Source organism: Danio rerio, chromosome 11 (genome assembly GCF_049306965.1).
Source record: "Danio rerio strain Tuebingen ecotype United States chromosome 11, GRCz12tu, whole genome shotgun sequence".
Lineage (NCBI taxonomy): Eukaryota > Metazoa > Chordata > Actinopteri > Cypriniformes > Danionidae > Danio > Danio rerio.
This window is the reverse complement of record NC_133186.1, coordinates 44910391-44927500: the sequence shown is the minus strand read 5'-3', so window position 1 is coordinate 44927500 and position 17110 is coordinate 44910391. Positions and strand designations below refer to the sequence as shown.

The 17110-nt window shown below is 34.6% G+C and overlaps 1 protein-coding gene across 2 annotated transcripts in view; it reads right to left on the bottom strand.

Moving 5' to 3' along the window:
* appl1 (adaptor protein, phosphotyrosine interaction, PH domain and leucine zipper containing 1) overlaps window positions 1–17110 on the bottom strand; it is a 29618-nt gene that overhangs the window by 7865 nt on the left and 4643 nt on the right. Inside the window, exons 6-17 of one of the 2 annotated variants that reach the window (XM_021479657.3) lie at window positions 16736–16777; window positions 16588–16646; window positions 14897–15043; window positions 14715–14797; window positions 12825–12983; window positions 12217–12405; window positions 9287–9329; window positions 7261–7317; window positions 7069–7160; window positions 2937–3116; window positions 1881–1933; window positions 129–303 (exon numbers count right to left, since the gene is read on the bottom strand). In XM_021479657.3, coding sequence (XP_021335332.2) covers window positions 129–303; window positions 1881–1933; window positions 2937–3116; window positions 7069–7160; window positions 7261–7317; window positions 9287–9329; window positions 12217–12405; window positions 12825–12983; window positions 14715–14797; window positions 14897–15043; window positions 16588–16646; window positions 16736–16777 — 1279 coding nt within the window. 2 annotated transcript variants of the gene reach the window in all.

Here is a 17110-nt window from a genome sequence, read left to right as displayed (position 1 = left end):
AAGCAACTATAGAATTGCCACAACACATTATTTTAAGCACTTTACAATACTATGATTCAACAACACTGTAGTATTCAATATAAATGACTACAATATTTCGCTACGCAAGACTGACAGAATTCACTCACTTCAGACATTCGCAGGTGACCAGCAGGTGTGATTCGGTCATCCTGAAGATGTTATGAATGGCTCGAGCGGCCAGGATCTGCCTCATGGTCTCATAAATGACGTCTGAGCTCTCTGTGGCCTTCACCTCCATAGAGCCCAGAAAGCGCACGATGAACAACTGATGCAGGATCGAGTCTGAAAACACACCAACAATATACAGATCAAAACAACAACAATTAAACTCTTTAGTGCTTTTGTGCATGATTAAAAACCAATAGATTGAATTGCTAAACTTCACACAATATTAAATATCACAAGAAATTAACTGTCCCGCGAATGTTGTTTCAAAAATTCTATTAAAATGCATGTACTGAATAATTACTTTTTTTTTAAATCTCACAATGACTAAGGCTGCATCTATGATTAAGAATACAGTAATAATGTAAAATATCATTACGAACTGTGTTTTAATATGTGGATTTGTTGCGATTTCTGCACAGAAGTGTGTTTAGAGAAATCTGCAGAATGATTTTGACAGTATATGAGTGTGAAATAAAAATAAAAAACACTTTTATTAAAGACTCATGGAAATGCAAATCAATTATAGCCACTTGTTTGGTAAACAAATGTAAAGTATGTCTCTTATATAACAATCCACTAAAAGACATGGACAATATCACTGTACATATTGTGTTGTGCACAAATCAGCTAAACATATGTTTGCATATTAATCACTAATGTTACTGGAAAAGAAAATATATACAGTTAAAGTCAGAATTATTGTATTATTATTTATCAGTATTATTTTTTTTATATTTCCCAAATGATGTTTAACAGAGCAAGGAAATGTTCACAGTATGTCTGATAATATCTTTTTCTTCTGGAGAAAGTTTTATTTGTTTTATTTCGACTAGAATAAAAGCAGTTTTAAATTTTTTTAAACACCATTTTAAGGTAAATATTATTAGCCCCTTTAAGCGAATTTTGTTTCAATAGTCTACAGAACAAACCATCGTCATACAATAACTTGCCTAATTACCCTAATTAACCTAGTTAAGCCTTTAAATGTCACTTTAAGCTGTATAGAAGTGTCTTATCAAAACGATTGTCATATTTCCTAGTTCCTCCAAAAGCCTGCCCTCAAGAGGCTCTGATTGGTCAGCTAACATAATGTGCTTTGATTCGCAGATCGGCTAAACGTCACCAGGAAGCATCACACCTCTACTAGCACACACTTTGCTTTTGTGTAAATACACTGTCAGTCAGTGTAGCTGTTAGCCGTATCAAATCAAACAAATCAGCTATTAGAGATGAGTTATTAAAACTATTATGATTAGAAATGTGCTGAAAAAATCTTCTCTCCGTTAAACAGAAATTGGGGGGCAAAAATAAACAGGGGGGCTAATAATTCTGACTTCAACTGTATATATTCTGAAGACAGTCAAAAACAAATATTGCTTAAGGGGAATTATAATACTGACCTTAAAAATGTTGATAAAAAATAAAAACTGCTTTTATTCTAGCTGAAATAAAACAAATAAATCTTTCTCTACAAGAAAAAATATTTATAGGAAATACTGTGACAAATTCCTTGTTCTGTTAAACATCATTTGGGAAATATTTGTTTAGACCTAAACTGTATATACACATACATACACACACATTAAAAAAAAAATAGAGTTAGTGACTCAAGTTTTTTGTGTGGGCTTATACATGTCTTGACTGTCACTTCTAAACTTCTGATCAATTAAATGTGTCCTACATAATATTACCTTCACTTTCTTCAGATTGTGATCCTCCAGATTCCCCGAATGGGTTTGTCCTTCTTTCAGAAAAGGGGAAAAACACAAACCAGTGCTTTACGTTTATGCCTAATACACTACCTGACAAAAGTCTTGTTGCTTATACAAGTTTTAGGAGCAACAAATAATAGCTTGACTTCTAGTTGATCATTTGGTATCAGAAGTGTCTTATATGAAAGGCAAAAGCCTCTAGATGACGCTTAACTGACCAAAATAAAATATGATCATGCCTGATTTTGAATGATTTCATTAGGACAGTAAGGTCTGACTCTGCTTAGACAAAAGTCTTGTCACTGAACAGAAATATTGTCCAGTATAAAATATAAAGTCCTGCTGCAGTGGAGACAGAATGAATATTGTGTCTGACTCCATCATGAGCTTGGAGCACTGCATCCATACATCTCTGACATGACTCAAATCACTGATTAATAAAGTCATCTGGAATGGTGAAGAAAGCGTTCCTGCAGGACTCCCAGAGTTCATCAAGATTCTATGGATTCATCATCAACGCCTCCTCCATCATCTTACCCTAGACATGCTCAATAATGTTCATATCTCGTGACTGGGCTGGCCAATCCTGGAGCGCCTTCTTTGCTTTCAGGAGCTTTGATGTGGAGGCTGAAGTATGAGGAGCGCTATCCTGCTGGAGAATTGTCCCTCTCCCCTGGTTTGTAATGTGATGGGCAGCACAGATGTCTTGATACATCAGGCTGTTGATGTTACAGATCTCTCACACGCCTTCATACTGAATATAACCCCAAACCATGATTTTTCCTTCACCAAACTTGACTGATTTCTGTGAGAATCTTGGGTCCATGCTGGTTCCAGTAGGTCTTCTGCAGTATTTGTGATGATTGGGATGCAGATCAACAGATGATTCATCAGAAAAATCCACCTTCTGCCACTTTTCCAAATGATCAACTAGTTATTATTTGTTGCTCAGACAACTGGGATCCATGACAAGACTTTTCTTAAGTAGTTAAGAGTAAATAAATAGTCCTGAATATTCAGTATATGAGCTCAGACCTGCCCTGTGCACTGCTTTTCGTCTGACTTGTGTGCTCCTCGCTGACGGGGGAAATGATATCGAACTGTATGGGAGTATCAGGAGCAACCAGTGAATCCAGAGACAGAGACGACAGAGCTGGAGACTCGGAGCCCACAGAGCACTGACTGCCTGAACGGGACGCTTTCACTTTACCCTGCCTTCAGGAGCAAAAACACACAGTTTTTTATTAGCTTTTGTGTAAATGATTTTTTTTCTTTTCAAATATTTCCAAAATGATGTTTAACAGATTCAGGAATTTTTCACAGTATTTTCTAAAACATTTTTTCTTCTGGAGAAATTCTTATTTGTTTTATTTCGACTATAGTAAAAGCAGTTTTATTATTTTTTAAAACTGTTTTTAAGGTCAATATTATAATAAATTTAATTACTCATTTCTAATAACTGATTTCTTTTATCTTTGCCGTGATGACAATGTATAATACTTGACTAGATATTCTTCAGGATACTAGTATTCTAGATAACTTCAACATTTATTAATCATAGCTTATTTAATGTAAAGGCTTAACTAGGTTATTATGTTAATCAGGCAGGTTATGGTAATTAGGCAAGTCATTGTATAACAGTGGTTTGTTCTGTAGACAATCTAAAACAAATAAGGAAGCTAATAATAATGACATTAATATTGTTTTTAAATATATTTGAAACTGCTTTGATTATAGCCAAACTAAATCAAATAAGACTTTCTGCGAAGAAAAAATATTATAGGAAATACTGCTAAAATTTCCTTGCTCTGTTAAACATCACTTGAAAAATATTTGAAAAAAAAAAAAAAGTTGCAGGAGGGCTAATAATTTTGACGTCAACTTTATATATACTAGTGGTAAGCCGTTATCTGTGTAAACGCGAGACTCTTATCGCGCGATTAAAAATATATCGTCGTTAATCTATTCTCAAAGTTGGGTTGGGAGCTGGGTCTATTCTACGCAAGCTATGATGACTTTCACCTTGATAGTTTAGCGCGGAAGTATACCTGAAGAGAACGAGTCTTCGAACCTGTGTGTATTCCTACTGTGAAATTACCACATCAAACGTGATGTGCTAACAAGAATGCAGTTCAGTAGAGTGAATCAGATTCATTATAAAATACTGATTATTCAGTATTTTTAAAGCTTGTTGGTGTTTATGGGGTGCAATGTGTGCTCATGCTTTATTTGTAAAAAAAAAATCACGTTATTTTTTTGTTATATGCTCATCAAAAAGACTGTCATATTTCTTAGTTCCTCCGTAAGCCTGCCCTCAAGAGGCTCTGATTGGTCAGCTAACATAATGTGCTTTGATTCGCAGATCGGCTACACGTCACCAGGAAGCATCACACCTCTACTAGCACACGCTTTGCTGTTGTGTAAATACACTGTCAGTCAGTGTAGCTGTTAGCCGTATCAGTTTAAGCCTGAATCTGACAGGAAATGAAGAGGACACAGCTGAACCTCACACCTGCTCTCTAAAATAACATCTGACTAGTATCTTTTATATTTATATATATATTATAGGGTTGGGCATCTAAGCTATAATGCCGATCCGATACGCATCTCGATACAAAGAATACGATCCGATATATTAGCGATACATTTGTGACATATTGCGATGCAACACGATACGATTCACACCCATATCACGATACGATGCGATATTTCAGCACTAACTAATTAGATCAAGTTTATGAGATGATGTGAAAGAGGATGCTGTGCGATTGAATGAGTTTGATTATTTATTAACCAAGCAAAACCAAGACTTTTTTTTACAAACTGGCTCTTCTCTCAGAGCCAGAGTGTCAGTTTACAGTAGAGGGCCATTTTAGAACATATAGCACATATTATTTAAGTATTTTCAAGATAAACAGAATGTATAAGTGCAATATATATTAAAAAATATGTATATATTTGCACTCTTTCAACATAAATAAAATTAGCATTGCACAACAAGAATTGTGATTTAACTTTTCAACTATGAAAACAAGTTTTACAAAGATATATTTTGCCACTGATTATTCAAAACTTAAGGTCGTGAACTAGCAGTGTTATGCTGCTTTGAAACATCACTGTCACTGTAAACAACAGGCTAATAAAAATATAACAAACTAGCAATCTTCTTGCTGTGAGGTGGTCAAACTACCCACTGTGCCACCCAATTATTTTTATCATTATTATTATTAATATTATTATTATTATAATTAAATAAAAATTAACAGGAGGAGGTGTTTAAAACCTTCGTTCTCCGTGACACTAGGCTGAATATCTTTGCAGATGAACAATGCAATAGCATTCGTTATTGGCGTAGAGCGAGCAGAACTGTTGCGCATGGAAAAAAAAACTTTCAATGCTTTTCTCACCACTTTTGGAGCTGGTTGAAGCAGTGCGAAAGCCGGGGATGCAGAAACACTGGAAGATGCTTTCACAACAACACCGTGGCGCCGCTTCAAGTGAGATATCAGATTAGTCGTACTGCCCGCGTATTTTACAGATGCGCGGCACATTTTGCAAATTGCATCTGTCCTGTCATGTCGTCCATCCTTAAATCCATAATGTTGCTTGCCATACTTTAGATTTAAAACTCAGTGGGGAATAAAATGTTTGTTTTGCTTCTCGCGCTTTCTGAGGGCGCTCCACTAGCTTCATCCGCACACCTGATACACTGAGTTGTAGTGTGTGCACATCCGCAAATCCGTTGCTAAGGCTTACTTTATGTAGGTCGATTAAATTATGCGCCAAAAAACAGGTTGACAACACTTGTTAATAAATAAAAAATACATTCTATATTAAAAATATAAGCTGTATCTCGGAAAAATCGATGCATCTCGCAAAAACCGATGCATCTCGATTTGCTTCCAAAATTTCATTCATCCTCTGCTGCTCAACCGATGCACTCGCATCGTGCACGCGCATGACCGCGTATCGATACATATCGGTTAATCTTCCCATCCCTAATATATTAGGGGTGTCAAAATGAATCGTTTCTTCAGTGCACTGCGATGCAGACGCGGACGATTCGGTATCGGTTCAGTAATAATCATAACCGGTTTTTGCTGACGTCATTTACCTCATATGCGCTCTGTCGCGAGGGAGGCGATCGCGAGTATTTACAGCGCTTTAACTACTTAAAACTCATAAACTGTGCACAATTTCACTGTGTGTGTTTGCTGGATCAGTCTTTCACTGACAAATACAACAATAGCCCCTATTTCACTGAGATCGAGAGAATGAAAGTAGCCTACTCCATTTCTCTCTCTCTCTCTCTCTCGCTCTCTCTCTTTCTCACACACACACAGTGGCCCATTTGACCTGCTGGCGTGGTTTTTCTTCTCTTCTCGGCTGTTTTACAGCGTTACTTTTGCATACAGAAACGAGCGCGTGTCTGCAGAGTTTTCTCCACCGTGTCCATCATACATCAGCTGTGAGATCGCCGCTGCCGCCTGCCGCTTATCAGTGTCACTCATCTGTGAAGAACGCAGCACGCAAGAGCCAATCGCAACCGTTTTTGTTGGGGGTGTGACCAATCAAAGGGGTGTAAGAGAACTAGACAAGGATTTTTTTTTTATATTATTTGCTAAATGCTCGTGTTGTTTAAAGGTAAAGTTTATATATCTGACTGTTTGTATTAAATGACAAAATTGTATTACAAATAGTGTATAAATATAAATATATTCATACATTTTAATACAAGAAATGCTGCTGTGAAGAAATATAAAACTGTATATGGAAAGCATCGTCAATGCACCGTGATGCACCGAAATATCGAATTGAACCGAATCGATGGCATGATAATTGTAACCGAACCGAACCGTGAGACTAGTGTAGGTTCACAGCTCTAATATATATATATATATATATATATATTTGGGTTATAAGCTTGTGTAAGCTTTTAGTGTATTACATTTAGAAATGCCATTTTCACACAGCTACATTAGCATTAACTAAACTTTCAAATATGATATCGTAGTGGACCACCCCTTTAAATCAAATTCACACATGTAAAAAAAACATTACTCCATTTTTTATACATTAAAACCTACTGCACATTCAAGACTAATGATTAACTTATATTGAAAAACTGAGGAACAAAGCTCTGCAGTATTGAGTTGAAATCACTCACGTGTTTGGTCTGAAGCTCTCGTGTCTCTGCTGGAAAGACGGTGAAGGAGTCACTGCCTCCAGTGCGGATTGATTCACTCTGGCTGCGATCTCCTGCATTCAGCAGAAAAACATTAGAAATCCTGCACCAATGGTCTTCAGTGAGCTTTTATTGCATGCATCTAATGCCAGTAAAAGTGAACTCTACACTCACCTCTGGGTTTTCACTGAGGTATATCCTCTTGGAGATGTTGTTTATTGTTGCAATCCACTAAAGTCAAAGAAAGAGCAGGAAATGTTTGTGAGTTGTAGCACATTTGTTTATATTACTGCCCAACAGAATAGTTCAAGTGCTTTACTATAGTACGGTTCAAAAACACTGTAGTATTTGCTATGAATTACTATGGTATTTTTGGTTGAACTGGATGTTTAAAGTCATATTTTGCAAACAATCTAAATAAAATAAAATGTTGCATAAAAGCAAAGTCATTTTAAGGTTCATTTTGGAAACACTTTACTGAAAGCACCATTTGTTAACATGATTTAATGTATTAACTAAAAATAACTATATAAATATAAGTATCAACATAGTATAACTAATAATAAATACTATTGTTATAGTATTAATTCATCTTTGTGAACATAAATAATTAGCTGTTTTTGTTAGCTCAGTTATAGAAATATAATATTTATAAATTTCTATATTAAAAATTGCTGTTTTTTTCTTTCTTTTCTTCTTAACAATGTCAATAAATGTATGCATATTATAATGTGCTAACAATTTATCCAATAGTGACATGACAATTATGCATTTTTATCTATCATAATTTCTAATATTGCATTTAGTTATTTACTTTGCAGACACTTTCATTCAAAGCGACTTACAAATGAGGATTACAGACGTGTTTCGAATCCCCAGAGAAAATATTGCAAATAAATGAATGACATTTTTAATTGAAGAAAATAATTGATAATAATTAAACAAAAATAAAAAATGTAATATTATTTAAACATGTAATATTAATTAGGCGAGGCAGTGGCACAGTAGGTAGTGCTGTTGCCTCACAGCAAGAAGGTTGCTGGGTCGCTGGTTCGAACCTCGGCTCAGTTGGCGTTTCTGTGTGGAGTTTGCATGTTCTCCCTGCCTTCGCGTGGGTTTCCTCTGGGTACTCCGGTTTCCCCCACAGTCAGGTGAATTGGGTAGGCTAAATTGTCCATAGTGTATGAGTGTGTGTGAATGTGTGTGTGGATGTTTCAAAGAGATGGGTTGTGGCTGGAAGGGCATCCACTGCGTAAAAACCTGCTGGATAAGTTGGCGGTTCATTCCGCTGTGGCAACCCCGGATTAATAAAGGGACTAAGCCGACAAGAAAATTAATGAATGAATAATATTAATTACCTTCGGATCGTTTTTCTTGTAGCTTCCCTTTTTTCATGCACATTTTAGTTGTAAAAGTTATTTTAATTTGAAGAAATATAAGGAAAAATACAGTAAAGATTTGTTTAAAAATATAATAAAACATTATGGAATCTACATCTTCCTCGTAATCCTTTTATTTTTATTATTATTATTATGTTAAAAACAGTTTTGATTCTTTGATTAACAAAAAGTAAAAAAACAGCTTCCTTTTTCTAAAAATGTAATTAATAACAATTAAAAATGAATAACTTAAATTAACAACTTTACCAAAACCAAGCTTGAACAGTAGAATAATCGTTTTGTTTTTTTTTTGTTCTGTGGTGAAATTTAATGCAATGTGTATTCATAAAGCGCATTTATTGTGTACTTATTGGGCCACACACCCAAAGCTCTCTCCACACCACCACCAGTGTGCAGCTCCACCTAGATGATGCGACGGCAGCCACAGGACAATGGTGCCAGTGCGCTCACCACGCACCAGCTATTGTGATATTGGACAGTGATAGAGCCAATTCAGTGGATGGGGATGATTGGGGGGCCATGATGGATATGGGAAGATGGAGATAATTTGGCCAGGACACCGGGGTTACACCCCTACTCTTTACAAGAAGAACCATGGGACTTTTAATGACCACAGAGTGTCAGGACCTCGGTTTAATGTCTCATTAGAAAGATGGCGCTTACGACAGTATAGTGTCCCATTCACTTTTTACTGGGGCATTAGGACTTACACAGACCACATCTGTGTGGTCTGCCATCCAGGTCAGCCCAGCTTAGCTTCAGTGTTGTGAATGAGATAAAGGGAAAGTCGGTTCTCTCACCTCCTCACAGTCTTTCCTGCTGTCCGCCTGTAATACTGCAGCTCTACAGAGAAACAGACAATCAGAGGAATCAGAGAGTCAGAATGAGTCAATATTTGGCACATGCCGCCATTCAACCACATGATAAATAATCCAGCTTGGTTCTGATGGGAGTTTTAGATTCCCAATAATCACTAAAGGCTGAAAAAGAGCAAAACAACTGAGCAAAATATATCCTGGCATACATATAAAATATGCAGTGCAGATAGAGAAATAACAGTGCTTAAAAGGGACCTACTATGCAAAGATCACTTTAATAAAGGGTTTAAACACCGCTGTGTGTCAGCAGTGTGTGAATATATCCAGTTTCTAATGATAAAAAAGTATTAATTCTGTTGTTTATAATCAGACTTGATGAAAACAGTCTGCAGAAACACTTTGATTGACATTCTCCCTTTTTACGTGTCATCAGAGGGGGAAAGCCCCGCCCAGAAGAGACCATCTCTCCCTTATTAGCATAGGCGATCTATCTGCTGCAGCTTTTAGTAGTTTGGCAATAAATGTCACTTAAAATGTTTTCATCGAGCATTTAACACTGAATAAAGGAGATGAGGAATCCCTGAGCTGATCATTGTCTTACGCCTCATTCACATGGGGCTTCAGCGTCAACGCTAGACTGAAGGCGTGTCTGAAGCGATCATCATAGAAGCGTCAGCCAATGAAATTCAGTCAGCAATAGGCCACTGTCTGAGCTGGTGTATTTGCATACAGCGATCTGATTGGCTGACGCTTCTGAAGCGGCGCTGATGGATCCACAATGCAGTTCGGCAAGCCTGACGTCACCCATTCAAAGTGAATGGGAGGCGTTGCCGCTAAAGCCCCGTGTGAATGGGGCGTTAGTAGTTTATGCTGTTATGTATGCTGGAAATAGAAACTGTTTCTAAAATAGACATTTTGCACATCACAGATGTTTAGGACAAAACTCTGTAACACTTTATAATTACTACACACTATGAATGCTCTATTAAGCATTACCAAAAAATTAATGTTATGCATTAACTCTACGTTAATAAACGTTAGTAAGCAGTTTATAAATATAGCTACATATACTGTATTCTTGACTTATAAGCACATTTATAATGTGCTTAATGATTGTATTTTCATATTTTATTATTTATTAATTGTTTATTACTAAATTCAGCATTGCATTATTTACAAGCCATTTGTATTCAGAAGTAGTGGTTTGATTTTAAGATCATTCAGAATAAGTTAGATAATGATTAATAAACTATTCACATCAACGTTTATATATTTTATTATTCAGACATATAGTAATGGTTACTATGCATGCTAATTAATGCTTTATTAACTCAATATTTTTCATTTGATACAGGATCATTTGTGTATCTTCAAATGAATAGAAATTAAAGTCATTTATTTTCTTTTTTCCTGTTTAGAATAGAACTGAGCCTTTAATTGTCATTTATAAGGGATTTATAAAGCATAAATAGTCCTCATTTTAGATTAGGTCACAAAACTAGATGAAGTTGAGCTAATAAAGCATTTCTTAACATAAAAATTAACTAATAATATATGCATGAATAATAAGATATATAAATGTTAATTTAAATAGTTTATAAATCATTTACTAACTCATTCTGAATTATTTTAAATTAGCACCAACTATTATTAAATAAACGGTTTGTAAACGATGCAATACCCAAGTAATGATCAGGGTTTCAGCAGATATCCTAATGTCCAATTTAAGACTTTAAGACTTTTTTAAGACCATAAAGTATTAAATTCAAGACCGACATCACAATATCAAAAACATGTGAGAGAAAATGGGAAAAAAAAAAATAAAAAAAAATCACAAAATTTGTTGTTAAATATAATTATTTAAATTGAACAGTACTGCAGACAGGCTAAATGCACTATTGAACAACAGGAAAAAACAAACAAACATCTTAGGGCTGATTTATACTTTAGCCTGGCTACACATTGCACACTTCATGTAACGGAGGAGGCTTTTTTACTTGACGCGCTCACCGTTGTGATATTTTTTAAAACGACAGGGGCCAGTCAAGAGAAACACACCGTAAAGTCAGACGGATAAACTAAAGAAGTTGGAAGTTACTACGTCAAATGATTAATATCATTCAATAATTTTAAACTAATTATTTATTTTTTTATAATGATGACAAAGTTGGGCGACGGAGTGGCGCAATGGTTACTGTCGCCTCACAGCAAGAAGGTCACTGATAATTTAGTACACAGCGATGACGTCACATTCGCCTCGCGCACTGAGTTCGATAACAGAAAGCAGATTGGCAATTGCATGTTGGTCTCATTTGTAGTTGAAAAACCGCAAATTACATTTGAACTAGTGAAATAAAGAACTACAACACCACAAAAACCAAGCAACAACAACAAAAAAGAATTTCAATGAGCATTAGATGTAGCGTTACGTTGACATCGGAGAAATAAGACCTCTGCCAAAATATTTAAGACCGAAAACAGTGAATTTAAGACTTTTTAAGGCCTAAAATTTCGATTTTTAAATTTTAGACTTTAAGACTTTTTAAGACCCCGCGGAAACCCTGAATTAAAAAATACTCATTAACAAAGTATGAAAACACAATTATTAGTAGTAGTTTATTATTAGTAGTTATAAACTGCTTACTAACATTTATTAATGGTAATACTTAACAAATAATGAATTTACTATTTGCTAATACTTAATAAATGATTCATAGTGTGTAATTATTCTAAAATGTTACCGAAGACTCCTTTTAACATTGAAAAGACAGCTTTTATTGTGTGTTGTGGCACCGTTACGACACAGTGTACAAGGGAGCATGGTAACGCTTTCAGACACAGATTAAAATAGATCTTTTTCCCCCAATATCAGACACAGCCTAATAATGCAGACGTGTGCACTGCAGTCTTACTTCTTTCCATCGAAGGCAGTGATCTGAAAGCAGAAGCGCCGGTCCTCACAGTCCACGGCCATGACGGAGCAGTTGTCGATGTCCATGACGAGTCCTCCAGCCACGGCTCCTCTGCTCTGGCTCATCAGGTTTCCTCCCTGCGTGAAGAAGTACTGACGCTCCCAGCTGGACGACACCAGGCCCGTTTTACTGCCAGAGATGAGCAGATCAGCACAAACACACTGCACTGTATACTCTATATACAGTTGAAGTCAGAATTATTCGCCCTCCTGTAAATTCTTTTTCTAATATTTCCTAAATGATGTTTAACAGATTAAGAAATTTTTCACAGTATTTCCTATAATATTTTTAATTCTGGAGAAAGTCTTATTTATTTTATTTCGGCTAGAATAAAAGCATCTTTTGAAATTTGTCAATATTATTAGACTCCTTAAGCAATATTGGTTTTCTATTGTCAAAATTCAAAAGGTCTAATACTTCTGACTTCAACTATGTACCCTGCTATATTTTATATTGTGCGATCGATAATATTAATCACTGAACCCAAACTGAAAATCGAATCATCAGTCAAACTGAGAGTCTGTGAATGTAATGTTTTTGTCTTGTACTTGCGAGTGTTGAGGTATCCGGCTTTGCGTGTCAGATTGCGGTTGACAGGGATCCTGTTGGGGTCTGGGTCGGGCATGTAGAGTGGGTCACTGACTTCTTTCAAGTCCTGAATCGTCTGCTCCATCGCTTCCGCATCGCTGTCCATTTCCCTGCGAACGCTACAAACACAGAGAAAAACATGTCAGATGCACAAAAGCAGAAAAAATCTAAATGAACAGACTTAAAATTCCCATTTTAAACCATAAGCAAATTACAACTGTTTTAGTGCAGTTTCTTGTTAATTAATGGAAATGTACTTTCATGCAAATATTATGCAAGAGAATATTCAAAAAACAACTTGAATATTACTGAAACTATAATGAGAATGTACTGTGCGTATTACTTTACAATTTGTATTAAATATAAGTAGGCATCGTGGCAAAGTGGGTAGCACGTTAGCCTCACAGCAAGAACTAAAATCAATACAATACATACATACATACATACATACATACATACATACATACATACATATATATATATATATATATATATAAATATAATTATTTATATTTATATATATATATATATATATATATATATATATATATATATATATATATATATATATATATATATATATATATATATATATATATATATATATATACATACATACACAGTTGAAGTCAGAATTATTAGCCCCACTCTGATTTATTTTTTTATTTTTTTTAAATATTTCCCAAATGATGTTTAACAGAGCAAGGAAATTTTCACAGTATGTCTGATAATATTTTTTCTTCTGGAGAAAATCTTTTTTTTTTTCGGCTAAAATAATAGCAGTTTTAAATTTTTTAAACACCATTTGTCAATATTATTATCCCCTTTAAGCTAAATATTTTTTCTGATAGTCTACAGAACAAACCATCGTTAAACAATAACTTGCCTAATTACCCTAACCTGCCTAGTTAACCTAATTAACCTAGTTAAGCCTTGAAATGTCACTTTGAGCTATATAGATGTGTCTTAAAAAATATCAAGTCAAATATTATTTGCTGACATATGCCAAAGATTTGCGGCTGGAAGGGCATCCGCTGCTTAAAAACTTGCTGGATTAGTTGGCGGTTCGTTCCGCTGTGGCTACCCCGGATTAATAAAGCGATTACCCCGACAAGAAAATGAATGAATGAATGAATGAATGAATGACAAAGATAAAATAAATCAGTTATTAAAAAGGAGTTATTAAAACTATTATGTTTAGAAATGTGCTGAAAAAATCTTTTCTCCGTTAAAAAGAAATTAAGGAAAAAAAATAAACAAGCGGTCTAATGATTCTGACTTTAACTGTATATAATACAATGCCATATTTTGTTTTGATCATTGATTGATATTTTGTATTTAGCTAGATTAGCTCCAGAATTGGCTTCAGTACTGACTAATCTAATGTATATGCACAAATATAATATTGTACAGCTTCCTATTAAAAAAAATATGAATTTAAAGAAAAGTTAGAGGAGTGTACTTATCTATACTGAGCACTGTGTTTGTGTGTGTGTGTGTGTGTGTGTGTGTGTGTGTGTGTGTGTATATACTAATAAATTATATATAAATGCAAAAATTAAAACCAAAAGTTACACTTAAGTAAATTAATTATTTTATTATTTAAATAATTGTTTAATATATTATCATTTATTTTTCTATTTTAATTTATTCATATATATACACACACATACATATATATATATATATATATATATATATATATATATATATATATATATATATATATATATATATATATATATATATATAAGATAAATACAGTTTTAAAATACATAATACCTTTTTATATTTATTACAAATTAATAACTTAAATAGCTTTAGATTTCTGCTATAATAAAAGCACTCACTTCTGCACGCTGGTGCCAATATTAGTAAGGAAATCCTCCCACTGCTGCGTCAGATTCTCAGATCCCAGTTTGAAGAAACTGATCTGTTGAAGAGCAAACAATGAACGGCCAGTAAAGCGTTTGCATGTTATCAGACTGTATTATTATGACTGAGATATCAGCAGAACTGTACGTGTGTTCACCTGCGCCTGCATATATCCCAGTAGCGGCTCCAGCAGAGCGATCTTCTTCTTATATTGCAGCATATTGAGAGACGCAAAGTAGTGCATTGTGGTCTCGTGCTGCTTCTTTCTGGACGTGTAGACATCCTCCATCACTTCATTCTTCACCTGCAGATGACAGTGTCTGCGTTTAATAACGGCTCATATGTTTGTTTAATTTTTTGTCACATCAAGAATTATTATGTTTATTTTCTGGCGAGCTCATTATAGAAAAGAAACATATTAGGTGATAATAACAACTTCATACATCAATATGAAAAAATAATTAACTTTAAATGTTACGTAAGAAATTTAAACATGATTTTTAATATCGATTAAGAACTTAAATTTTATTACAAGACAGATCAATTTGCTTATGCAAAACATATAATTCCAATAAAATAATTTACAATAATATACCAATTTTGTCTTAATAGTCAGCATATAAAATATACTTAAACTGTAAATAAATAAGAAAACAGTTATAATAACAATCTATGAAAATATACGTTTTTTATAAGTTTTTTTAGACTCTCCGTGTTTGATTTTCTTTTTTATATACACAATTGTGTCGTCAAAATGTTGTATAAACGCAATATCACACTCCTAACAGTGCAACATGGCTGTATATTGCCACTGGTGGGACACTAAGTCAACGCACACCTCCCACCCGTGCCGATATACAGCCATATCGCACTGCTACAAGTGTGATTTGCTCATCTATCTATCCATCCATCCATCCATCCATCCATCCATCCATCCATCCATCCATCTATCTATCTATCTATCTATCTATCCATCTATCTGTCTGTCTGTCTGTTCGTCCGTCTATCCATCCATCCATCTATCTATCTATCTATCTATCTATCTATCTATCTATCTATCTATCTATCTATCTATCTATCTATCTATCTATCTATCTATCTATCTATCTGTCTATCTGTCTATCTGTCTGTCTATCTGTCTGTCTGTCTGTTCGTCCGTCTATCCATCCATCCATCTATCTATCTATCTATCTATCTATCTATCTATCTATCTATCTATCTATCTATCTATCTATCTATCTATCTATCTATCTATCTATCTATCTATCTATCTATCTATCTATCTGTCTATCTGTCTATCTGTCTGTCTGTCTGTTCGTCCGTCTATCCATCCATCCATCCATCCATCCATCCATCCATCTATCCATCTATATCTTATAAAAATGAATTACTTGCAGACTCAGATGTCTCTTCATTTTAATCAGAGCTGCAAATACATTGAATTTCATTATTATCTGCTGTATTGGAGTGAATATTTGTGTAAAATTTTCCTTATGTTTAGTCACCCACAAGGACACAGGTATGACCTGAGCATCTCAGAGTAACATAAGCTCTGTGTGTTTAATTAAATGAGGAACAATAATAAAACAAATAAAATAATAAAACACACACACACACACACACACACACACACACACACACACACACACACACACACACACACACACACACACACACACACACACACACACACACACACACACACACACACACACACACACACACACACACACACACACACACAGACTTTCAGCAATAAACTCAGTATCTGGTCTGTAGAGCGACATGGAAATGAAGCAGGTGTCAATCATACATTGTAAAATATCATAACCAAACACACACACACACCTTCTCATTCTCCTTCCGCTTCGACAGACGACTGTATCTGTGTACGGCAGCATCGTGATCTGAACAAGAAAAAAGTTTTTAACTTAATCCAGCCACAAATGAGTAGTGGTTGCATTATATGTTTGTTTTTGGCATAAATGATGCTTACCATCACTTGCAAGCTGAAACACTTCCTTCAGGATGAGAATTTCTGTAAAGCCAGATGAATTGTAATGAAATTAGTAGAAAATGTGTGTTTTATGAAAGAGAAAATGTACAAAAAGATTTACAATGATAAAAAATCTATTGAATTTTTGACTTGAATTTAAGGTAACCTGTCTCATTTTATTTTAATTTAACATACTAAAATATTTACGAATATGTTTATCATATATCATTATGTCAGCATCAATGGCTAAAACAGGTAAATTTCATCATGCAAACAATATAATTTCAATAAAAACATTTACAATAACTGACTAATGTTGTCTTGAAAGTAGTCAGAATATAAAATATACGTAAAAATGTGTTGTCAAATGATTAA